This window comes from Oryctolagus cuniculus, chromosome 9 (assembly GCF_964237555.1).
Source record: "Oryctolagus cuniculus chromosome 9, mOryCun1.1, whole genome shotgun sequence".
Classification (NCBI taxonomy): domain Eukaryota; kingdom Metazoa; phylum Chordata; class Mammalia; order Lagomorpha; family Leporidae; genus Oryctolagus; species Oryctolagus cuniculus.
In genome coordinates this window covers 122,147,252-122,172,686 of record NC_091440.1, presented here as the reverse complement: position 1 = coordinate 122,172,686, position 25,435 = coordinate 122,147,252, and the positions used below count along the sequence as shown (strand labels likewise).

The 25,435-nt window shown below is 42.0% G+C and overlaps 1 protein-coding gene across 4 annotated transcripts in view; it reads left to right on the top strand.

The window, feature by feature from the left end:
- The window catches only part of BCAT1 (branched chain amino acid transaminase 1), a 138,215-nt gene that overhangs the window by 95,576 nt on the left and 17,204 nt on the right, over positions 1-25,435 (top strand). For all 4 annotated transcript variants that reach the window (XM_051850336.2, XM_070049507.1, XM_008259519.4 and 1 more), the window contains 4 exons: positions 10,500-10,642; positions 16,705-16,790; positions 20,047-20,187; positions 22,692-22,766. In XM_051850336.2, coding sequence (XP_051706296.1) covers positions 10,500-10,642; positions 16,705-16,790; positions 20,047-20,187; positions 22,692-22,766 — 445 coding nt within the window. The remainder of the gene's footprint in view (positions 1-10,499; positions 10,643-16,704; positions 16,791-20,046; positions 20,188-22,691; positions 22,767-25,435) is intronic.

The following is a 25,435-nucleotide window of genomic DNA, read 5'->3' as shown; positions in this document are numbered from 1 at the left end:
AACCAGGGAAGGTAGTATTACCCATTTATTTCTAAATATACACAGATGAGGAAGGCAATGCGTTGGCACCCACCTGAGAGAGAGTTCTAGCTTGAGCAGCTCCACCTCGACAACCAATTGAAATCATCCAAAAGCATCATGACACACTGATGCCTGGGTCGCAGCTAGAAATTCTGGTTTATTTGGTCTCTGGTTTAGATGGTCATCAGAGATTTTTAGTGTACATCTATACTTGAGAAGCTTTGGGCTAGGGAAGGTTTTTCATACTAGGAACATCTTTAGTTCCAGACAATTACTGCTTGCCTTTTTTTTTTTTTTAATTTTTGAAAGTCAGAGAGAGAGAGAGTCAAAGAGTTGATTCACTTGCCAATGGCTCCAGTGGCCAGGCCAAAGCCAGGAGCTTTGTCTGGATCTCCCATGTTGACACTGGGAGCCTCAGATCTCATCCTCCACTGCTTTCCCAGGCACATTAGGAGGGAGCTGGATCAGAAGTGGAACAGCCAGGACTTGAACCAGCACCCACATGGAATGCTGGCATCACAGGCAGTAGCTTAACTCCACTATACCACAACACTGGCCCTGACAATTTCTATTCCTTTCTCTCTCTCTCTCTCTCTCTCTCTAGTTTTTTCCCCCTTTGCACTCTCATTTTACACTTAAGAATGTAAGCTTTGAAGTCAGAATGACCTGGCTTAAAAACTTAACTGCTATAGCAGTGGACACTTTGTGTATATACTTGTCCAAACTCATAGGATATGCAGTACCAGGAATGAACCCTGATACAAGCCATGGACTTGTGATGGTAATGGTGTGTCCATGTTGCAAATGTACTGGTCTGCTGCAAGACATTGATGATAGGGTATGCTGGGGAGGGGGACAAGGAGTGTATGAGAAATTTCTGTGACTTGTCTGAATGTAAACCGCCTTTAAGAAAAAACAATCAGTCTTTAAAAGCCAATATCCACAAACACACACACACACACACACATAAAACCTGATTGCTTATCTGCTGGCAGTATCAGTTTTCTGATTTATAGAATCCTGGTACCAATACCTGCCTTCCTTGTGTAGATTGAGATAATTGAGATACCAAAGTGCTTAGGACGGGGCTCTCAACAAGCGAGTGGTCTGACGTCACTCTGTAGAGGCTAGGAAGCCAGGAGTTCTGGAGTCACACACCTACTATCTGTGTGATCTCGGACAGTGAAATCCTGTATTCCTTGAAGTCAAACTCCAAGGAGTATTCTAAGGTGATTCCAAGAAATGATATGGTTAAGTACGCAGTGTCCTGCTGGTGAGGCAGTAACTTCTCAACAGACATTGGTTGGTGAGGCTTTCTCACTGTTTCTTTTTAAAATGTATTGATTTTTAGTTGAAGAGCAGACACTGAGAGGAGAAGAGACAGAGGTACCTGGTTCATGTCCCAGGTACCTGCCATGGACAGGGCTGAATCAGTTCGAAGCCTGGAACTTAATCCGGGTCTCACATGTGCATGGCACTTGGTGAGTTACCACCTGCCGTCTTCCAGGGTGCACATTCACAAGAAGGTGGAATCGGGAGCTGAGCTGGCACTCAAACCTGCGCACTCTGACAGGGCATGCGCATGTCCTGAGCAGCGTCTTTAACTGCTGCACCAGTGCCTGCACTTGACTTCCTTAGTTCATCTCTTGGACTTTTGTTTATCTTAGAATACAGTTGGCTTTCTCACAGCAGAGTGTACTCTCTTGTTGGGGCATGTTTAATACTTCTGTTCTCCCAGGTATTTATTCTATTTTCAATTATCTTGCACATTTTCTAGGTAGGCAATTTTCCCACTTTTTCATTTTGTTCTTTCTCTGAGAACTTGTATTTCTCTTTTGAATATTGACTTAAATGGGAAGGAAAGCAACTGTATTACCAAAGTAGCAATTACTCTGTGGACATTAATAATGCAGTGTACACCTGAGAGAGAATTTTGAGAAAAAATTGCATTTGAGAAAAACACCATCTATGGAATATAATAATACACAAGTCAATCACTTAAACCCTAAACATAAAAAAGTACACGTTTTCCTTTCAGTGCACTGAGTGAACAGAGATCTTTAATTCTTTAATTTCTCTTCTTTGCTCCTACATGTAGCTTTATGATGCTGAGGAGCCATGGATTCAGTTCAGGCTCTTCTTCAGTAGTGTGCATGTGTTTCTTTCTAGAAACTTCCTTGTAAGTCTAGATGTCCACACTGGGAGAATCCTCAATTTTTTTAATAAAGAGCGCTGAATATAATAAGAGAAATTGTGTCTTTTCCGATGGAATAAGATCACACAGTTATACCTACAAGTCAGAGAAAAGTTAATTAAAGTAGTTATTTCTTAAAAAACTTATTTAGGATGACAGGCTTATGTAACCTGTTTTTTGTTGCATTTGCTGTATTTGTTTTTACAAACAGCATGATGTATCTAAAATGAAGCAAGTGTTTTTGTTTGCCAGGTGAGTTAAATAAGGCACAACTATGAACAGATTTGTTTAACTTTGCATGGACGAAATGTAGGTGCTCTTTGACTTAGTGATGGGTTGATGTCCTGACCGACCATAAATCAAAAAATGCATCAAATACAGCCAAGCTATGAAACATCATCACCCAGCAACGCAGCGCACTGTAGAGGATTTCTCATGAGGCTGGGATTCCTTGCCACTGCCCAGAACGAATCAGATCACATGTTGCTAGCCTGGGAAGAGATCCACAATCAGCATTCAAAGCATGGGCTTCCATTTAATACATACCACCTTTGCACCATCGTAAGCGGAACAAAATACCATTGTGTTGGGGATCATCTGTGGTAGAAGTGGAAGAACTGCCACCAGGCTTGCTACCCCCAAACCTGTGCTCTTTCTGCTGGACTCCTTGGTCATTTTTTTTTTTTTTGACAGTCACACATGAAATTTATTGAAAATGAGAAGCAAATAAGAGACAAATGAGAGGCAAGGTAACCGATTGGACCAGCCACTGATCGGGACCAGCACTCCTTACCAGAGTGTGGCCCCAACAATGAGTTACGTAGCTTTTTACAGTATTCTGTCCACTAGGGCTCACAATTTCAAACCGGACCCCTGGTATGCAGTGCACAATAAAGTGGAAAACCAGAATACGGTTGTAAGATAACAGTTAACAACAACAAACCCAATAACAGATCCAAGATACGGTTGTAAGATCACAATGAAGGACACATTTTGGTCAACCTAGTTCCTGGGAATTGGGCCCACATAGTTTCACAAGATGCACCCTTAGACATTAGCAAGCAATGCTAATATGTACAGAAACAAGAGATCTACAGTTAGCTTTTAGCCACACTCACTCCATTTTGATTCTGATTTTACATTTCCCCCTTCTCTAGGCACTAATCAAACCTTTGATTCATCTTATTCAGTACATTGTAAGGATTCATAATTTGCTTTCAAGACCATTAACTTCCCTGTGCTAATTCTTTGTCTACCATATCTAGTAACACAGTTCATAATGCACAGTCCTATACGCAGGGCTGGGAAAATCAGAATTACAGGTCCAGCCTGTGCTAATAGTAGAGTAGTAAGCCATGGTGAGCTGGCAAACCAATCCTGGAACCATCCATAGGTTTCTTGTCTAGTTATAGTTGCTTTTTTGTTTATCCTAAGAATACCTTAGGCCAATGATGTCCTAGTCTACAGTCAGCCACTTAGGACTCCTTCTGAAACAAAAGTTCAGGAAGCTGCCAGACAGTTCCCAAAGGTAACTGTGGACACCATTCCAAGGACAAGAAGCCCACTGGAGTGGAGGTCAGAAGACCTGGCTTTCCTATCTGGCTTGCTCATGATAACACGAGAGTCCTCAGAGAGTCAGATACCTAATTTGTTTATCAGTAAACAAGGAGCTGTTCTTTATGGTAAAATTGAAACAGGAGAGGGAGGGGCAAATACCAGTTGGAAGACAAGGGCTGGGAGGTGAAAGCCTGGAGATGGCCGTTCCCAAACTTGTGAGAGAATTTTTGATAAGACAGGGGGAGTGGAGCTGTTGATGTAAGAGTAGAGGCTATGATTACAAAGGAATGAGGCCCCAAAGTAGGCTAGACAAGGTCTAGAACAAAGGACAGAGTCATTATGAGAGGACCTAAGAAAGGTGCTATCTAAGCCAAATAGAAACTGACAGAAGGGGCCTGAAAATAATCAGGTGGGCTTTAAGGCCTTGTCAGTTATGAGGCCCAGACCTATCTATCTCTTCACATGGGATACATCCTAGGGGAGGTGTGAACCTCCTTGGGGAAGGCACCCTGTTGACTTACTTCCATTACCTAGCTGGCCTGGGAGGAGAGCTGGCCAGGTAAAAACAGGTGGCATCTCTAATAGGAAATTCACAGTTCTGCCTGCAGTGTTGCTGACCTTACTTGGCCGTCCCCTCCGAAGCTGTGGTTACTTTGGAAGCCAGGCCAAGTGAAGAGTTTTTCAGCTTGGAGCCAGCAAGATCCGTGGCTCTGACCTGGGCGTCCTTCAACTCCAGGGCAGGTCCATTTCCAGTGATCCAACTCTTGGCTGGCAGAGCTGCCAGGGCTCTTCATAAGCTGACTTCTGCTGAAGCCCTAGATTTCCACATCGAAAGCCACTGCAGTGGACTGGCCTGTTGGGTCTCCTTGAGGGCAGATCACTGTACAGAGCTGCCTATAATAGGCCTGCCACCTCTCTCTACATTGCTTCTATGCCTAGCTTTCTTTTCCTCCTGGTTTTTGTTAAAGCAGACCAGAGGATGCAAGTCAAGGGGGTGCTCAAGTCCCGTCTCTGATCTTCGTGGCCTAAACTAGAAGAAGTCTGTAGTCACAGGCAGGTCCTGGTAGTGGTTTATTCTGAGGTAGACAAAGCCCATGAGGAAAGCTATGTCCTCGCTTTAAAACTCTCTCCCTTCGGTCTGAAAGGGAGGTTTTGCCTATTTACTGTGCCTATGGTGAAGTAAATCTAGCTGTGAAATTATAATTTACGCTTTCCTTTTGGCTATGCTATTTTTTTATTTTTTATTTATTTTTTATTTGTCAGGTAGAGTCATAGACAGTGAGAGAGAGAGAGAGACGGAGAGAAAGGTCTTCCTTCCATTGGTTCACTCGCCAAATGGCCACTTTGGCTGGCACTGCACCGATCCAAAGCCAGGAGCCAGGTACTTCCTCTTGGTCTCCCATGCAGGTGCAGGGGCCCAAGCACTTAGGCCACCCTCCACTGCACTCCCAGGCCACAGCAGAGAGCTGGACTGGAAGAGGAGCAACCAGGACCAGAACTTGGTGCCCATATGGGATGCCGGCGCCACAGGTGGATTATTAACCAAGTGAGCGATGGCGCTGGCCCCCAGCTATGCTATTATTACAGAAAATGTTAGCCATCCCTTTTATAAGATCTAAAAATCAAATTGTGCATCTTGGAGAGTCCTTCAAAACAGGCAGTTTCCCATCTTAAAGGGAATAGATAAGTGAGGGAGCAAGTCCCAGATTGCTTGCTGACAATAGCAATATCAAATGAAAACTTAGCAAGTAATTTCAACCATTAGATAACAACTTAGGAAAACATTTACCAGAAGGTCCAACGCCTTCTATAAATTTTAAGAATACATTTATTTGGAAACATCTTTTAAATATCTAGCATGATGTAGCTTATTTAACCAGCAAACTCAAGCACAAACATAAAAAACATTTTTAGTTTCTTTCTACCAACAGATTTAAAACATGTGAAACAGAGATTATGGTCACATTAATCAAAATGTATCTTTGATTAATTTTAGCTCTTTAATTTGATGAGCAATCTTTTATGTATAAGCCAATTAAAACAAAGCTCTTAATAAATTTTCCTGTGTAGACATGCAATATGTATATACATATAACATACAAGATAGAACAATAATGCAGTTTCTTTTTTATTCAAACTTTTTTTAAACTTTTATTTAATGAATATAAATTTCCAAAGTACAGCTTATGCATTACAATGGCTTCCCCCCCATAACGTCCCTCCCACCCGCAACCCTCCCCTTTCCCACTCCCTCTCCCCTTCCATTCACATCAAGATTCATTTTCGATTCTCTTTATATACAGAAGATCAGTTTAGCATACATTAAGTAAAGATTTCAACAGTTTGCTCCCACACAGAAACATAAAGTGAAAAATACTGTTTGAGTACTAGTTATAGCATTAAATCTCAATGTACAGCACACTAAGGACAAAGATCCTGCATGAGGAGTAAGTGCACAGTGACTCCTGTTGTTGACTTAACAAATTGACACTCTTATTTATGGCCTCAGTAATCACCCTAGGCTCTTGTCATGAGCTGCCAAGGTTATGGAAGCCCCCTGAGTTCACTGACTCTGATAATTTTTAGACAAGGCCATGGTCAAAGTGGAAGTTCTCTCCTCCCTTCAGAGAAAGGTACCTCCTTCTTTGATGACCCGTTCTTTCCACTGGGATCTCACTCGTGGAGATCTTTCATTTAGTTCCCTCCCCTCCCCTCAGAGTGTCTTGGCTTTCCATGCCTGAAATACTCTCATGGGCTTTTCAGCCAGATCCGCATGCCTTAAGGGCTGATTCTGAGGCCAGAGTGCTGTTTAGGACATCTGCCATTCTATGGGTCTGCTGTGTATCTCACTTCCCATGTTGGATCGTTCTCTCCCTTTTTGATTCTATCAGCTAGTATTTGCAGACACTATTCTTGTTTATGTGATCCCTTTGGTTCTTAGTCTTATCATTATGATCAATTGTGAACAGCAATTGATCACTTGGACTACTGAGATGGCATTGGTACATGCCACCTTGATGGGATTGAATTGGAATCCCCTGGTATGTTTCTAACGCTACCATTTGAGGTAATCAGCTTGAGCATGTCCCAAATTGCACATCTCTTCCCTCTTTTATTCCCACTCTTATATTTAACAGTGATCACTTTTTTATTCAAACTTTTTTCAACTTTAATAAATATAAATTTTGATCAATTATGACTTAAACTGATCACTTTAACAAGTAAGATTGCATTGGAGCCGGTGCTATGGCTCACTAGGCTAATCCTCTGCCTTGTGGCGCCGGCACACCAGGTTCTAGTCCCGGTCGGGGTGCCGGATTCTGTCCCGGTTGCCCCTCTTCCAGGCCAGCTCTCTGCTGTGGCCAGGGAGTGCAGTGGAGGATGGCCCAAGTGCTTGGGCCCTGCACCCCATGGGAGATCAGGATAAGCACCTGGCTCCTGGCTTCAGATCAGTGAGGTGCATCGGCCGTGGCGTGCCGGCCGCGGCGGCCATTGGAGGGTGAACCAACGGCAAAGGAAGACCTTTCTCTCTGTCTCTCTCTCACTGTCCACTCTGCCTGTCAAAAAAAAAAAAAAAAAAAAAAGGATTGCATTGGTACATGCCACCTTGATGGGATTGAATTGGAATCCCCTGGCACGTTTCTAACTCTGCCGTTTGGGGCAAGTCCAATTGAGCATGTGCCGAACTGTTCATCTCCTCCCTCTCTTATTCCCACTCTTATATTTAACATGGATCACTTTTCAGTTAAATTTAAATGACTAAGAATAATTGTGTGTTAATTAAAGAGTTCAACCAATGGTGTTAAGTAGAACCAAAAAACTCTAAAAGGAATAAAATAGTTTGTTCCTTGACAGTCAGGACAAGGGCTGATCAAGTCATTTTTTCTCATAGTGTTCATTTCACTTCAACAGGTTTTTTTTGTTTGTTTGTTTGTTTGTTTTTTAATGCTCGGTTAGTTGTCACCGATCAGGGAGAACATATGATATTTGTCTTTTTGGGACTGGCTTATTTCACGCAGTATGCTGTTTTCCAGATTCCTCCATTTTGCTGCAAATGGCAAGATTTCTTTTTTTTTTTTTTTTTTTTACTGCTGTATAGTATTCTATAGAGTACATATCCCATAATTTCTTTATCCAGTCTACTGTTGATGGGCATTTGGGTTGATTCCAGGTCTTAGCTATTGTGAATTGAACTGCAATATACATTGAGGTGCAGACAGCTCTTTTACTTGCATGGTCATTTTTTTTTTTTTTTTAAGAATTATTTGTTTGAAAGGCAGAGTTACAGAGCAAGAGAAGGATCAAGAGATCAAGATTTTCCATCTGCTGCTTCATTCCTCCAATGGTTGCAGTTGTTGGGGCTGGGCCAGGCTGAAGCCAGGAGCCAGGAACTCCGTCCTGGTCTCCCATGTGGGTGGCAGGGATGCAAGCATTCAGGCCATCTTCCAGTACCTGCCCAGGTGCATTAGCAGGGAGCTGGATTGAAACTGGAGCTGCCAAGACTCAAACTGGTGCTTCTAAGGGATGCTGGTATTCTAGGTGTGGCTAAGCCCCATATCACCTGCCCCTCTTTGGCCATTTTGTACTTATTACTAAATGTGTATTTTAAAAATTTATTTCCATTTTATTTGAGAGACAATGAGAACAAAGAGAGAAACATCTGCTGGTTTACTCCTGAACTACCTGCAACATCTGGGACTGGACCAGTTCAAAGCCAGGAGCTGAGACCCCAGTCCACGTCTCAGCAGGGACTCCACGTCTCAGCAGTTGAGCCATCACCTGCTGCTTTTCAGGGTCCACCTTAGCAGGGAGCTGAAGTTGGAAGCAGATAAAGACTTGACCCCTGATACTCTGAGATGGGATTTGGGTGTCCCAAGCAGTATCCTAACCACTGCACCAAAAGTCTGCCCTACTTATTGCCTATTTTCCCTCAATTCCGACTAAGAGTGATGGGATTTTGTATGCTCATTCAACAAATGAAAGTTCCAGATGTCAGACTTATCTCTTCTTCAAATGGACTGTTTTTTTTTTTTATCTGTGTTGAATGATTTGAGGATCATGCAACAAATCGACATTACCTTGACACGAATCATTAGCTTTCTAGAATATTTCAGTTACCAGTCAGTATTCTTCCAGTTGCAAGTAGAAAAGGAGTTGAATGGCTCCTCTAAGTAGGGTGGTAGGAGTAGAACTGCCAGAGGCTCACATTGTGGTTACTAAGTTTCCTGTGCTCTGGTGTTTGCAACCTTGGGAGGGAGAACATAGTTTATCTTTCAGGTTCTATACATGAAAATGAATCGGTGAAGAAACCCAGACGAGAATTAATATGAACAGCGTAGGTCCGAGGCTCACTGTGTAATTCAGCTGTGGCAGAGAATGATGCTATGATTGTCATTTTCTTTATTTTTTCAGATTCATGTATTTATTTGAAAGAGTCAGAAAGAGGAGAGGTCTTCTTTCTGCTGGTTTACAAATGACCTCATTGGCCAGGTCTGGGTGCATTAAGGAGCTGGATCAGAAGTGGGGTAACTGGAACTGGAGTCAATGCCCCAGAGCAAGGGCTGTTTTCATCAAGAGGGAACAGAGTGTGAAGGGAAGCTGTGCAGATGAAAACAGAGTATATTCACGATATATATATATATATATATATATATATATATATATATATATATAGCTCATGTGACTGACACTTCAAATTAGACAACACTACACACTGTAGTCTTACCTAGATGTGAAAACAGGCATTGAAAAGACCTAAGCAGGGGGCTAGTGCTGGGGTGCCCGTGCTGTGTAAGTCCCAGCTGCTCCATTTTGAGCCAGCTCTGTGCTCATGCGCCAGGGAAGGCTGTGGAAGACTGCTCAAGTGCTTGGTTCCCTGTACCCACATGGGAAACCTAGATGGAGTTCCTGGCTTCAGCCTGGCCTACACCTGGCCATTGTAGCCATTTGGGGAGTGAACCACAGATGGAAGATTTCTGTCTCTCCCCCTCTCTGTTATTCTGGTTTTCAAATGAATAATTTTTTAAGGGTCTAAGCAGGTAGTTTGTGGAAGATTACATACATTAATGCTTTGTAGTAATTTGAGTTGATTGGTTGCTCATTTCTGTGTATATTTCTGGGGGCTTCCTAGTCCAACGTTGAGTCTGTTCCCAAGCCACTTCTGCCTCTCCACTTTGTTAATGTCCTCCAAAAGCCAAGGAAAGTGAGTTATGCAACTAGTGGCGCAGAGAAGCAGGCAGAGATCATATTTATTTAAAGATATTCATGTTGTATTTAAGGCATCCAGCCCTATCTGGTAATTTAGATTTAAATAAAAGATGAAATATTACTGAATTGTCATTCTAGGAAGGTGTTCTGTGTTCTTTTGATTTAATATTCCAGGAAGAATAGTGGAAGTTGAGAAAAATTATCTTTTGGAATACTTCTTGGTTGAAGTCAGGAGTTTCTTTTACATTTGTGCCATTTCTGGGTACAATTTAGACTCTGTCATTTATGTGTCTCTGGAATAAGTCCCTGAGAGCACAGATTTAGAGCTGTACTATTCAAATTAATGCAGTTACATCACAAAGGGTCTCTACTGAGTTTTCTTTTAACCTCACGCACTTAACTAGAGAATCTATGTAAAGAACGCAATAGTTGACCCTGTCCATGTGTGAGTTAAAGACTTGAGGATATGGGGGTTTGCAGTAATGTGAGTACATCATAATTATTGTGTTTTTATTAAAAGGAATTACGGCGCTTCTCTTTTTGCGCAATGTGAAGCAATGGAGCATGGGTGTCAGCAGGTGCTGTGGCTCTATGGAGAGGACAATCAGATAACGGAAGTTGGGACTATGAATCTTTTCCTATACTGGATCAACGAAGATGGAGGTAATCCACTCACATTTCAGCTCTGCTCCTTTTCTGCCATTTTCCCAATGGAACTGGAAAGATAAGAACTAGAGACGTAGAATAACAGTAGGTAGCACAGTTTCAAGCACTGAGAACCCCTGTGCCTTCAATGTTCGAGTAGGCATGAGTTTCAGATTAAAGAAGTTAGCAAAGATTGTCTTAGTTTTTGTTTGTTGACTACAGATGTCCTAATTATTAAGTTGTTGGATTAAGAGATTTAAGTCTATGATTTGAAAATTTTCTGCCTTAATGCTGTCCTATAATATTTTTACTATCTGAACAAGTTGCTTTTGGAGACAGATCTCAAATTAGTTAGGGTCATTGATACTGTACAGTAGCTAAAATACCATAGCAATAAGTACAGCCTGCTGCTTCTACTGACAAGGAATTTCGTGTTCTCTTTTACCATACTTTGTTACCAATTGTTGCCCTTTCTATATGTTTTGCTAATATATCAGAAATCCTTCACGTCTTTTCTGGAACTCCATTTGATTGAAGTATATTTTTTTTAAAGACTTAAAATTCATTTGAAAGGCAGAGTTACAGAGAGGCAGAGAAAGAGAGATCTTCCATCCACTGGTTCACCCCTCAGATGGCTGCAATGGCTGGCACTGCACCAATCCAAAACTGGGAGCCTGGAGCTTCTTCTGGGTCTCCCACGCAGATGCAGGGGCCCAAGGACCTCGGCCATCTTCTGCTTTCCCAGGCCATCGCAGAGAGCTGGATCAGAAGTGGAGCAGCTGGGACTTGAACCAGTGCTCATATGGGTTGCCAGCACTGCAGGAGGCGGCTTTACCCTCTGTGCCACCGTGCCAGCCCCAGTACATTATTTTAAAAGACAAATCACTATCTCTTGAATTGTATGCAGATTCTTTGAATTATGAGGGCTTCTATGTGTCTGCTAAAGGAAATAGCCTGAATGCTCATTGCCGTTCTTTGTTGTTCTTTTTGTATTAGTTGGCAGACACCTTAGGGCTTCAGGGAAGCTTGGCGATGAGTGATGTATTGAATTAAATGGCCCACAGTGAGAAAATAAATCAATATGCACTTATTTGCATTAGAATGTTGATAGACACAAAATTCAGAAACATACTTTTAGGCTTCTGTTTTCGGTCTTAGTTTTTTCATTTTATGGTAGTGAGTATGGAGAGGAGAAAAGTAAAATAATGTTCCAAATATTTATGAGGTCTCAGTATTGGCTTCAATTAAAATATTTGAGTTTCAAAGCTGCTACAGTGGCCTGTGTTGCGCTTATGTTATTTGGCAACAAAAAGAGGAAAATGGTGATTCAGATGCGGCTGAATTCAGAGCTGGGTACTAATTTGAGTGTTCGTGGAGGAGACTAACAGGATGAGTCTTATGTTCCCCTCAGAGGTAGCATAAACAGAAGGTGTGGTGAGGACTGCCTGTCCCGGGGTTGGCTGCTGGCAATCCTTGGCATGGGAGATGCCGGATACAATTGCGAGTCATTCTTCCACTCCTGCTGTTTGTACTTGGCACTATTTAAAAACAAAATTTATATGGCTTGCTTGTGATTTCAAAATGGGAGTTATCATATATAACGTAACAAAAGCTTTGGTTGACACATGACAGCTGGTGTTGAAATCTGCACTTAGAAGGTCAGAGGTTGATTCAGTTGTTCTTCCCGCCTATCCACGCCTACCATACCCCCGAGTCTTCCCCTAAACCCACAGAACCCCACATGAAAACAGTTTCACCCTTTAGAAGCAGGTCCATCATTATTTATGGTTGGGAGATGTCGGGATTTCAGCACAGTCTGAATCAGGGCCGCGTGATTCAACCAGCAAAACGAGAAAGTGTCCTGGTGAGAAATTGCCCCTTTTCCAAACAATAATCATGGAACATTTCCACTGTAGCTTTTAAAGGTCAGAGAGGAAATGAGCGAATTTGTCTTTTGCCTCTTGTAAAATATACAGGCCCTGAAAAGAGTGGCTGTTCAGATTGTGGTGGTTGCCTGAGATAATATTGGTATTATTATAATATTAGTGCTGTTCTTTTATTTGAAAGGCAGAGAGACAAAGACAGAGATCTGTCCTTTGAGTCACTTCCCAGTTGCACACAATAGCCAGGAGCTCAAGTCCAGTCTGCTGCATGTACTTGAGCCATCACTGCTGCCTCCCAGGGGACACAGTAGCAGGAAGCCGGAATTGAGAGCCAAGCCAGGCCTCCAACACAGATCTTCCAGTATGAGATGTGGGTGTCCCAAGTGGTGTCTTAACCAGTGCACCAAATGCCTACCCCAACTTTGGCTTTGCTGTACTCCTTCCCTTGTGTGTATGTTTATCTAACAGACCAAATAACATCTGAATTAAGAAAATGGAATACATTGCAACAGTTCTCTGAGAGCAGTACATAGAACATCAGGAATAACCTTTGGGCTGCAGGAAAAAAAGGCATTGAAGGAAGTCTGCATTGTGTGGCTTTAGGATAAAACAGGAAATACTGAACTGAAAATCAGCAGAATTTGTTTTGCAAACCTTATCACCAGGAGGTAGAAGTAGGGTTCCTCCAGTAATAACCGGCCATCTTCCCAGGAGCACCCACACTCACTGCTCCCTTTGGACGGCATGGCTGGTGAAGGGTGATGGTGTGAGTTCTGAGCACACTGCTGTGCACAGGAACTATTTGTGGCTCTCAGTCTGTAATTCATGAGGGTTTAATTCTACTACAGCAGCAGTAATGATAAAATCACACCAAGATGATATAGCCTCGGGGCAGGTGTTTGGCCTAATGATTAAACTGGTGAACCTGCATCCCACATCAAGGTGACTGGGTTCAGGTCCAGCTCTGCTCCCAATGTCGGCTTTCTGCTAATGTGCACCCTAGGAGGCAGCAGGGGATGGAGTAGGGGCTTAGATTCCTACTACCCGTGTGGGAGATTTGGATTAAGTTCCTGGCTCCCGGCTTTGCCCTGGTCCAGCCCAGACTATTGTAGGCATTTGGGTAATGAAACAGCAAATGGGAGCCTACTCCATCTGTCTTCAACTAAATAAGTGAGTAAATAAATAAAAATTAGAAGCAAAAGATCCCACAGCCTTGATTCTTCTCCCTCCTGTGTTGATGAATAATTTGACACATATACTTGCTGCTCACCATCTGAATGGGCAGTTTTATCACAGCCTGAACACAGGGGTGCTCTGAAAGGTAAGACCCAGACTTTGGGGTTGAGTTCATGGTTGGGGACAGTGACCATGGCAATGAGTATTGCAATGGCTCAGTTCACAGATCTCAAGCTTTGTCCAGCCCATCAGGTGTTGGTACTGACTTGACTTGGAGCAAGGTGTCTGCATAGATGGCTCTGTCCCAACCTCCAGGTTTTTGCATGCAAATCCCATTTTCAGTATGGCCATCCTTGAGCCTTCAATCAAAATTTTAAGCTTCCTCCACCATTGGAATTCCACAGTTCTTTCTGCCTTTTCTCTCTCGGATTGTAACGTACCATTAATTAAGCACGATAGTTGTTTTCCTCTCCTTAGGAGAAAGTAAGCAGGGAGTTACACCGTGGCTTCAAAATATTCATGGAAAATGTGTGATAAAAGCTCTACATGATGGGCAGATGTTTGACCTGGAGGAGTGGGCCACTGCTTGGGACCTGCTCATCCCTTATCAGAGTGCTAATTTGAGTCCCAGCTGCTCTGCTTCCAGTCTAGCGCTCTAAAAATTTTTAGTGTGCCAAAATAAACTCATCTTTTAATTCAGTTTTTCCATGGCTTTTTGAAGAACCCTCCTGTGTCATTTGTGTTCTCTGCTAGGTCCCTAGAATTTAGAACAGTAGAGAGCATTCAGTGTGTGTCTGTTGAATGAGTAAATACTTGTGCTGGTGGGGTTCCGGGCTCTTCTGCAGTCTTGCAGGCCTGGTTTCCATTAGCACTTGACTTTGGGAAGTCACAGATGAACCGTGCTGCTGTTGCCTGTAAATTCTTCTCCTGAAAATGATGCCTCTGTCCAAAACAAGCTGCGTTTGGAGGTTCTGTTTTCCTCTTGTTGGGCAATCTGGAGTGAGTTCTGGCTCTTGGAAGCATGTTTGTGGTTGCAGAGGAAAATGAGGATTTCTCACCCAAATGTTGTCATGTCATCATCTCTGGCTGGCAACCCGAGAAGCAGCTGTTCTGTTCCTTGACCTCGGGCGAGTGGTTAGAGCTCTGGGTGTCAAACGTATTTCACAAAACAGCATTTGCACATGCAGGGCTGCTGCTTCCCCTTCATTTCACGTGGTTCTCAGAGCTCGGCAAGCTTCAGGAGAGGGCAGATTTGGGGGCACTGGAGGTAGGGGTGTGTGTGTGTGTGTGTGTGTGTGTGTGTGTGTGTGTTGCTATTGCAAAGCACACATTTAATTGGAAATCATCAGTGCTTCTAAACGTGGCAAAAAATAGCCCCAAGGACATTGCCAAGAACAAATTTTCTTCTTTCAGAAAGCAATTTTCAGCAGATGATGGTCAGAAACAACAAATTTTATAAACCTTACTGCTGTGTCCATGCAAAAAGGACTTAGTCATTCATTTTTTAAAATCAAAACCATTTGTTAGCCCGCCATGGGCCCGGCGTGAATATGGAGCTTTGGTCTTCCAAGCAGAGCTTGTTTGTTGGGCAAGGCTGATGGCACTACAGCGGAGCAGACCAGCCTAGAGCCACTGTGCACTGGGGGAACAGGTGGTGGTCTCAGTGTGAGGACACTGGAGCTTTGATCTTAGCTGTCCACTAGTATCCCCAGCCTTAGCAAGTCACGTTTATGGGGCCTCTGTTTCTTCTTGTGTGAGATATGGATTAATAGTGTGTTCTGAATTTCTTTTAAACTACATAAGACAGCTTGGGTAAACCTGGAGCTAGCACTGTGATTCCTCCTCTACTTTTTCTACTTGGTAATCCCTTCACACAGACTATGAATTCCTTAGCAAATGCATGGTGGGCAGTGCCCTGTTACAAGGTCCAGCAGCTTTGTAAAATGATGACTTAAGTTTTGAATTTCTCATTAAGTGTCATAGGTGGAGAAGAAAGAGAGATATCTGCCAGAGGAAGTCTTTTAGAGAGCATTTGCAGCTGACTGTGTTCCTCTTTTTTTTTTTTTTTTTTAAGATTTTATTTATTTATTTGAGAGGTAGAGTTACAGACAATGAGAGGAAGAGACAGAGAGAAAGGTCTTTCTGTTGGTTCACTCCCCAAATGGCCGCAACAGCCAAAGCTGCACTGATCTGGAGTCAGGAGCTTCTTCCCAGTCTCCCACAAGGGTGCAGGGGCCCAAGGACTTGGGCCATCTTCTACTGCTTTCCCAGGCCATAGCAGAGAGCTGGATCGGAAGAGGAGCAGCAAGGTTTCTAAGTGGCGCCCATATGGGATGCCGGTACCACAGGTTTAGGATTAACCTACTGCGCCATGGCGCCGGCCCCTGTGTTCCTCTCATGGTAGGCCAGGAGCTCAGCCTTGGAGTATTTTTTTTTTTTTTCCTTTCTAGCCATTTCTCATGCATGCTGGAGATCATTCCCTCTGAGTCTCCGAGGGTAAAATTAGCATCTGCATACTTACTGCCGATGGGCCAGCAGGTTGAAGGCCCAGTAGACTTCCTCAAAGGGCAGCATGGAAGCTGTGACCAAGCTGAGCAGACTTCTCAGGGTTGGGCTCCTCCATAGAGTTCTTAGGCAGTTTAGTAATAACCAGTGTTCCAGAGTAAGACTGTCCCCATTATTCTAAATGCTAACCAGCTTTTCTGTGTGAAGATAAATGTTGACAGCAGAGTGTTCCTGTTAAGAATCTTTGACTCTCATTGCTTGGAGTTATTAACTTGTCTCATTATTTTAATCAAGAAGAATAAACAAAAAATGATGAGATGAATAGTTTCTTTTTCTTGTTTGCACTGTTGAAATAAGGATCTACCACGAGTGTGAATTGATTTTGGGAAATTTAGCAGTGCACAGCAGTCATGTTGTCTGTTTATACTTATTACTAACAAAATTGTGAGAAATCATTTTTTGAATAGTTATTGATGCAAGTTGGAATTTGAACTGTTCCCAATTTCTGATTGACAGAAGAAGAACTGGCAACCCCTCCGCTAGATGGCATCATTCTCCCAGGAGTGACGAGGCAGTGCATTCTGGACCTGGCGCACAAGTGGGTGGGTGCCTTTGACATGACTCACTTCTGTAAACCTCAAATGGAAAGTAATCAAAATAAGCCCAGCCTTGTGGTGAAGTAGTATCCTGTGCTTCCCCCCAGTGTTATCTCATCTTTGAGCGGAAAGAACTCTTCAAGAAAGAATGTCTTGGCAAAACTGTCAGAAATGTCCTGTTTGTAGAGAGGACAGAGAGAAACCAGTTCAGCAAGGTATCCTAGTGCTGGATCCCTTTGCCACACAGGTTGGTTTTCCTACCAACATACCGAGGTTACTCTCTGTGTGTTCCCAGCCAGCCGTTACTGTTTCAAGAGTGTCTTCCATAGGACAGTAATGCAGAGTTCTTCCTTTCCACTATTTATTTCAGTGTATCCATGTTTTCCCGTAGACATGAAACCATTTTACTCACATATAAATGTTTACTAATACAATATTAGTTTGGCTGCTTTCTCTCTCTCTTCTTTACACACCCTTGTTCTCCCAGATTTCTTCATGTTTCAACATCAAAACACTGAAGCAAATGAAAAGTTGTTTGCAGTAGACTTTCAAGTCCATGTGAGATCAGCAAGTGTAGCTGTTTGGTGCTGAAAATAACATAACATATTCAAGATGAATATTGAGTGAGTTGCTTATCTGGCAGAGGCCTGTGGATGGAACCTCTGACTCATGTGTTAAAATGGCCTCCAAAGACCACGGAAAGTCTTTGTGCACCCTGTGGTCAAATGGAACTAACAGAACAGATGTAGAAACCTGCCTTATCTGGGAGAGTGCTTGCACAGTTTCTTTGGAAAAGGCTTTGAAAAAAAAAAAAAAAAGAAGAAGAAGAAGAAGAAATGTCTATAAATAATTCTACAAAACCCTGATGTAGACAAGACCCAACTGCCACATGGTGCCTGGCACATTGGGCATGACATTTACAAACTGTTGGTATAATTTCAAACAGCTTGCCCTGTCCTAAATATGTTTGCAGTTGGAAAGATATTTTCAAAGCTCAGTAATTTTTGTTTTATTAGAGAAAAAAAGTCAACCAAGTACAGAAGGTTTGATGACAAGCTGCAAGTGGAGATGCCTTCCCACACTAATGATTTGCCTGCATGAAAAATAGGTTATTATGGAGGAAGTTTTTTTCTTGACTCCTTAGCTGTAATTTATTTTAAAAGCTATTTTAAAACAGTGAGACATAATATGCCAAGAGGCATGTGGGGGGTAACCCCTACTTGCCAGACAGGGGAAATTGTCCAAAGACAAGTAAGGGTGAGCAGAGTAAAAACAATTCTGTTTATTTACAAGAGACTGCGTTCTTTCTCTCTTCCAGAACATAAAAACTCAGCTTGTTTTCAAATAACTTGGCTGATTTTCTGGGCTTTTTATTTATTTATTTATTTACCTTTGAACAACATAATTGTAATTGGAGACTAAAATAGGTTGAAACTTGCAAGGAGCTATCTTTTGATTTCAGACATATTTTCCTATCCTTCCAAATCCACTTACAGCATGATGCATTCTTCCTCTAATGATTTGAATCTTGCCAAGAGCTTTGATTTCTTTTATCTATTGTAGATTTCTAGGTTCTCAAAAATACTCCATCTTTTTTTATGCCATCCATTGTTTGTTGTTCTTGGCTCAAATATCCTGTTAACAAATGTTGAGTATTAACCACTAATTTAAAGGAATGGCAATTAAACAGATTAAAGAATGAGTATTGGGGCCTGCTTTGTGGCATAAGGGATAAAACCACTGCCTCTGAGGCCTGCAGCCCATATGGGTGCTGGTTTGATTCCTGGCTGCTCCACTGTGAATCCAGCTCCTTGCTAATATTCTGTGGAAAAACAGTGGAAAATGGCTCAAGTGTTTGGCCCCCTGCCACCCACATGGGAAACTCAGGGGAAGCTCCTGGTTTCAGCTTTGGCTATTGTGGCTGTTTGGGTAATGAACCAGTGGATGGAAGATTCTCTCTCTCTCTCTGTCTCTCTCTCTCTCTCTCTCTAACTCTGACTTTCAAATAAATATATCTTTTTAAAAATGATTATTAAACAGTTTAAACAGATAGCTTAGAAGCATCACAGTTTTCTTTTTCATTTCCTATCCTTAAAGAAGATATTAAAATATTTCAGCAAAAGTCAATGAAGTGGAGCTGGTGCTGTGGCATAGCAGGTAAAGCTGCCACCTGCAGAGTTAGCATCCCATATGGGTGCCGGTTTAAGACCTGGCTGCTCCACTTCTGATGCAGCTCTATGCTATGGCTGGGAAAGCAGTAGAAGATGGCCCAAGTCCTTAGGCCCCTGTACCCACAAGGGAGACCCAGAAGAAGCTTCGGATCATCCCAGCTCCAGCCGTTGCAGCCATTTGGGGAGTGAACTGGCCGATGAAAGATCTCTCTCTCTCTCTCTCTCTCTCTCTCTCTCTCTGCCCCTGCCTCTCTGTAACTCCACCTTTCAAAAAAATAAATCTTTAAAAAAAAAAGTCAGTGAGGTTATACCACTAATTCTACAATGGAACTCAATCAGGTATGATACTAAAAGAGAAGGGAGATTATTGTTGTAGTCAACCATCAGTCAATTTATAAGAAGAAATAATATATACAGTTTTTCTCAAATCAAGTCCAAATATATGTCAATTTTTTAAATAATGAATATTTTGTATATTTGAACTCAGTTTCTTTTTGTTGTTGTTGTTTTTAACACCTAAGAGACACAAGAGAAAGAGGGGCAAATTTGGACCCAAAGAGATCAGACCTGGGCCCAGATTCCTGTTCCTGTCATGTGCTAATTATTTGGCCTCACACAACCTTCTTGAAACTTTGTTTTCTCCTCTGTACAGTGGGAATAATATTTCCTTTAGGATTACTGAAATTTCCATAAAGGGTCACCGCAAATTATAGTTATAATTACTAATCGGTATTATATAATGCAATGTGGGCTCCTTTACAATACGGTAATGCTGAAGACACTTGGTAGCATGCGTTAAGTAGCCTCCGTAACCCATCAAGTTATGAGACTTTCTCCCGACAACAGTTACAAGACAGGTGTATCTTAAAATACAGCATGTATCTAATTTGGGGAATCTCATCTTTTGTATTATGATCATCTCGTTTATCAGTTCTGTGACCTTGAAATAGACTGCGTAGGCACCACTGCTCAGCAGTAGTCTATGTGTCATTTCCAGCCATGCCTTGAAGGGTGGTTGTGGTACTGAGTTCATTCAGAATATAACGCGAAAAGATCAGTGTTGCTTTTCTGTTTTTTAATATTCCCAACAGGGTGAGTTTAAGGTGTCAGAGCGGTACCTCACCATGGATGACTTGACAGCTGCCCTGGAGGGGAACAGAGTGAAGGAGATGTTTGGCGCTGGGACAGCGTGTGTTGTTTGCCCAGTTTCTGGGATCCTTTACAAGGGCGAGGTGAGATAAGTATTTCTTCACTTCCTGTAATTTCCCAACACTTGCCTATAATTTAATTAATTTTAAAAGTGTGAATGAAATTCTTGTTGAACCGAAGATGCAAAAGGATTTTGTTTTATTTGTTTTAATGACTTGACATTGCATTAACTGACACAGTTGTCCAGATGAACTTGTATTAGGATTTTTTTTTTTTTTTTTTGACAGGCAGAGTGGACAGTGAGAGAGAGAGACAGAGAGAAAGGTCTTCCTTTTGCCGTTGGTTCACCCTCCAATGGCCACTGCGGCTGGCGTGCTGCGGCCGGCGCACCGTGCTGATCCGAAGCCAGGAGCCAGGTGCTTTTCCTGGTCTCCCATGGGGTGCAGGGCCCAAGCACTTGGGCCATCCTCCACTGCACTCCCTGGCCACAGCAGAGAGCTGGCCTGGAAGAGGGGCAACCGGGACAGAATCCGGTGCCCCGACCGGGACTAGAACCTGGTGTGCCGGTGCTGCAAGGTGGAGGATTAGCCTGTTGAGCCACGGCGCCGGCTTTGTATTAGGATATTCCTCTCATCTTCCCAGTGGTTTTGTCTGAGTTCAGACCTGGTGGGAAATCTGTTTTTTCTTGGACAAGTATCCTAGCTGCCCTGCATTGCTTTTGATGTTGGAGCTGTGCCAGTAGACTTGCACTCTCACCTCTTCCTGCCAGCTCGTTAAGCAAGGCTCCTCTAGAGGAAGTTAGATTTTATTTCTGGCTTCCTAAAGTACTTCCAAAACTGTTGATTTTGTAATGGCCAATGGTTATAGGAAATGAACTTTAGTAATACTCAACTCCTTCATTACTTACTATTTCTATTATTACTATGTTTTTAAAAAGATTTATTTAGTTGAAAGGCAGAGTTACAGAGAGAGGGGGGAGAGATAGAGACCGAGACAGAGAGAGACATCCTGCTCTATCTTGATTCACTCCCTAGAAGGCCACAGCAGCTCTGCCACAAGGCCAGCCCCTGCCGTTGTTACTGATAAGTAGAACACTTCACAGACCTTTCAGTTGGCCAACCTGGTGCATTTGCTAACATCTTCCAAAGGAATCTGAGGTTTGCTTGGGAGCAGTGTTCTCTTAGTAAAGAAGTCTGATTTTATGTTGTGCTATTCTTCCCATTTTCTCATCAGTGTTTTTGCTTTCCTCTTTGTAACAGAGTTCCAGTAGTTAGGGTTAGCATTGGAATCTAATTGCCTAACTTTAAAGCATGTGGGCCTTATTCTTGTAATGCAGATAGGCTACACATCTCCTATTGAATGAGTTCTGCTGAGTTTTTTGTTACTTAATTTTTATTTTTTTGAATTTTTAATTAGTTTTTAACAGATTCACTGTGCTTTGTAGATACAATTCTAAGAACATAATGGTTTTCCCTCCCTCCCTCCCTCCATCCCTTCCTCCCGCCCTCCCTCCCTGTGTTACAGTTGTTTTTCCTGAACTGATAAGATCGATTTTTGTGCTGATTGTAATGTTGGCTGCTCTGTTTCATAAGGTTTATAACTTATTTTTAAGGGATGGCTTCTGACATGATTGTGCGTATGAACTGATCATTTCACATGGGAATTACTATCCCATTTTACTTCAATACTCACCATGATTATACAGCTATTGCTTAGTGTCTTTTCATTGTAGAAGTGTCCAGATCATGGTCTCGGTCCTCTTTGTGAACTCATTTTGTCATCAGGTCAGATTTTTTTGAACTCCAATTATTTCACCTAGAAATAAATTTATAAGGTTTAACGTGTTTTTAATGGTTCTGTTTTAGGGGACACTTAGAGCCAAAAGGTACATCTAATTATCCTATTATACTAAGAGAGCACAGACTATCTACTAAAATCAAACTATTAAGAGCCTGCAAGCCAGTGAAGCATGAACAGGCATGACTTAGATACAAATTAGTGTCAGGAAATTTCTTCCAGCCATTAATTTAATCATGCTCCCCAATATTGTGGAGGCTGTGGCCCCTGGAGAGTTAGCGTGGGCTCAGGATACATTTAGAAGCCCCTTATGTGAAGGCATAGACTTGCTTTAATTGATGTCCCTGAAATAACTTGCTTTAATTTGGGGCAAAGTATCCTTGAACTCTGATTCGCTGCCAGAGGGTTAGATGTAGAAGATAACTGTTCATCCTCACAGATCTTCAGACTCTTGGAAGAGGTGCAGTTCTTTACCTTCAGCCACTATCTTAGGTATCTCTGGCTTCTCCTTGGTTCTTCAGACCATCTAGAATGTTGCGTATAAGTCAGTTGTCCCCTAAATTTAGTGGAGAGGCAGTAAATATCCATTGATTGGCTAGTTAGTTTTCATCCTATTCCGAGTAGAAAGGAGCCTTTGGCATATGAGCTACCACGCATGCGCAGTAGGCTATGGTGCTACTCGTCAGTGGAATTGCCTTCATATGGTAGAATTGCTGCTTGCCTCCCCTGTTATCACTCTGTTAGGATATGTGGACATCCTCAGTTTGTCTTTTTTCTTTTCCTTTCATAGAAAATGCACATTCCAACCATGGAGAACGGTCCTAAGCTTGCAAGCCGGATCTTGGGCAAATTGACTGATATCCAGGTAAGGGTGTCTTTCTTTTTAAATATCACCTGTTTAGAGTTTAGAACCAGCTCATAGTTTAATACAGAGAAGAGAGTGAATATTACAATTTGAAATCAATCATTTTAATCTGTGGAAGATAATCCTGATGATAAATGTGGGCACATGCAAAGCAGAAAGGGGAAAGATGATCCCTGTGTTTTACAAAAAAAGAAACAAAATATTGTTGCCTCTGCCCCCCTAAATGGCTTACTATCTTCAAAAATAAATATGGCGGTCAAGGTTAGCCTTGTAGTTAAGATGCCAGTTGGGACGCCTGCCTCCCCTATTAGGATACCTGGGTTTCACACCTTGCTGCTCCTGCTCCACCCTCCACCCTCCATCCTTGGGAAGGGATGGCAATGGCTCAAGGGACTTGGTTCCTGAATTGAGTTTGTGTCTCCAGGTTTTGGCTTGGCCAAGTCCCAGCTCTTGGAAGATGTTTGTAAAGAATAAATCAGTGGAAATCAGTGGGTGGAAGCAGTGTGTGTGTGTGTGTGTGTGTGTGTGAAAGATCTTTCTCATTCTGTCTCACTGCCTCTCAAATAAAACAATTTTTAAAAGTATAATTTTGACATTTAAAATTTCACCAAGTGTATAGGATAATTTTGGTTAAAAAAAGACAAAACTTTAAAAAGTTGTTGAAGGCACAATAACAAAATTACATTACCTGTGCTTCCAACATTGAGATATAGTTATTTCTAATCTTTGTTGTTAAACTAAGCATTTATATACTTTGAGATACTTTTTTTTTTAGCAAAGTAGGATTATGTTAGAGATAATTTTGTTACTTGTTTTTTCACTTAATATGCTTTTTGTTTTTCTAAAACTTTTTTATATCAGTTTTCTCAACACTGTGTATAAAGTTTAATTGAAGTCCATTAAACTGATATACTATAATTTTTTTACATAAATCATTTTGTTGAACATGTATGCAATTGGTAATTTTTCTACTCTTATAAACAGTATATTCTTGATTATTTCCTTTAAGTAAGTCCCTGGGGTTGTAAATGTTGGGTCAAATATTTATCCACAAATTTTTTCATACAGCTAACTTTGTTTTGCTGTTTAGTTCTGAGCAACAACCGATAGTACAATCTTATCAGGTGATTAAATAGGCACATCAAGTACAAGATACCACTGGTTTACATAGAGACTGTTCTTTAACTTGGAAATGTTTTATAAATTCTTGGAGGATTTTGTTGAGCACAGTTACCACCATTGTAAGTAAGGAAAAAGTTTCCCAAGAGGAAACATATTGCAAAGTATGAAAAGAGACACATATTGAGAAGTAAAATAAACTGTGGTGGCTCATGTGATATTAGATGATGCTGAGTCATAAAACTAAGCAGAATTTAAAGCTGATTGAGAAAGCAGTGGGTCTCTAAAGACTGATCGAAATTGTTGGATAGTGATAACAGTAATAATTTTGAAAGACTTACTCGGCTACTTTTTTAAAAATATTTATTTATTTACAAGTCAGAATTACAGACAGGGAGAGGCAGGGGGGGCGGGGGATGGGGAGAGAGAAAGAGATCACTCTATTTGTTCACTCCCCAAGTGGCCACAATGGCTGTGAATGGGCCAGGCCAAAGCCAGGAGCTGGGTTCTTCTAGGTTTCTCGTGTGGCAGGGGCCCAAGCACTTGGGCCCTCCTTTACTGCTTTCTCGGTGCATTAGCAGGGAGCTGGATTGGAAGTGGAACAGTCGGGACTCAAACCAGTGCCCATGTGGGATGCTGGTGCTGCAGGGGGTGGTTTAACCTGCTGTGCCACAGCCCTGGCCCTCCTCAGGGACTTGTAGTTGTACCTTTTGAAACAATGAATTGTTTTCTACTCTTCATCAGAAATTTTCTGTAATTTTTTTGTGAGTTAAATAAAGGAGTAAGTTTACTCAAGAATTGTTTTCTACCTTTGCACATAGGAACAACTAAAGTAATCTGAGGGAAAGCTATTAAAAATTTCTGCATGGGTGGTCTGAGTGTTTTTATTGTTTTCATAGTTGAGTAAATCTGAGAATGCTAATTATTGCTTTTTACTAAAAAAGTAACAAATAGCAGGAGAAAATACGGTTTGGTAGATTATGAAAGAGTTTTCCAGAATACATTAGAGATTGGTAAAATGTGAATGCATGCTATAGTACTCAGAAAGAAAGGTCAGTGTGGAAAATTTTCTTGAAGAAATTGTGTATCTGGTACCAGTTAGTTACTATAGAAAATAACATTTCAGGATTACCTCTTAGAGATAATGTGAAACAAGAATGTTAAACTTGTCTGATTTAGTTGTAGAGGATTAACAGAAAAGGTGCAAGTCACTGGGCTGAGAGAAAAATCAAACCCTGTTAACCTGCAATTGGAAGAAAGATCTGAACAGGGCTTAGCAGACACAGTCCTAAGGCTTTGGCTAAGGGAGGAACCACAAGGAGGCACAAGCGGAAATGTGACTCAGCAGTTCTGAGATGGTGACAAAAATAGGTGCCTTGGAGGCACGTAGTCGGATCCGTAGCTTAGGTTGCTGCTTTGGACACCCACGCCCTGCATTAGAGTGCTTTTGGGAGTCCCAGCTTGCATGCTTCCCACCCAGCTTCCTGCCAGTGTAGTCTTCGGAGACAGCAGGCAATGGCTCAAGTACTTGGGTCCCTGCACCCACAAGG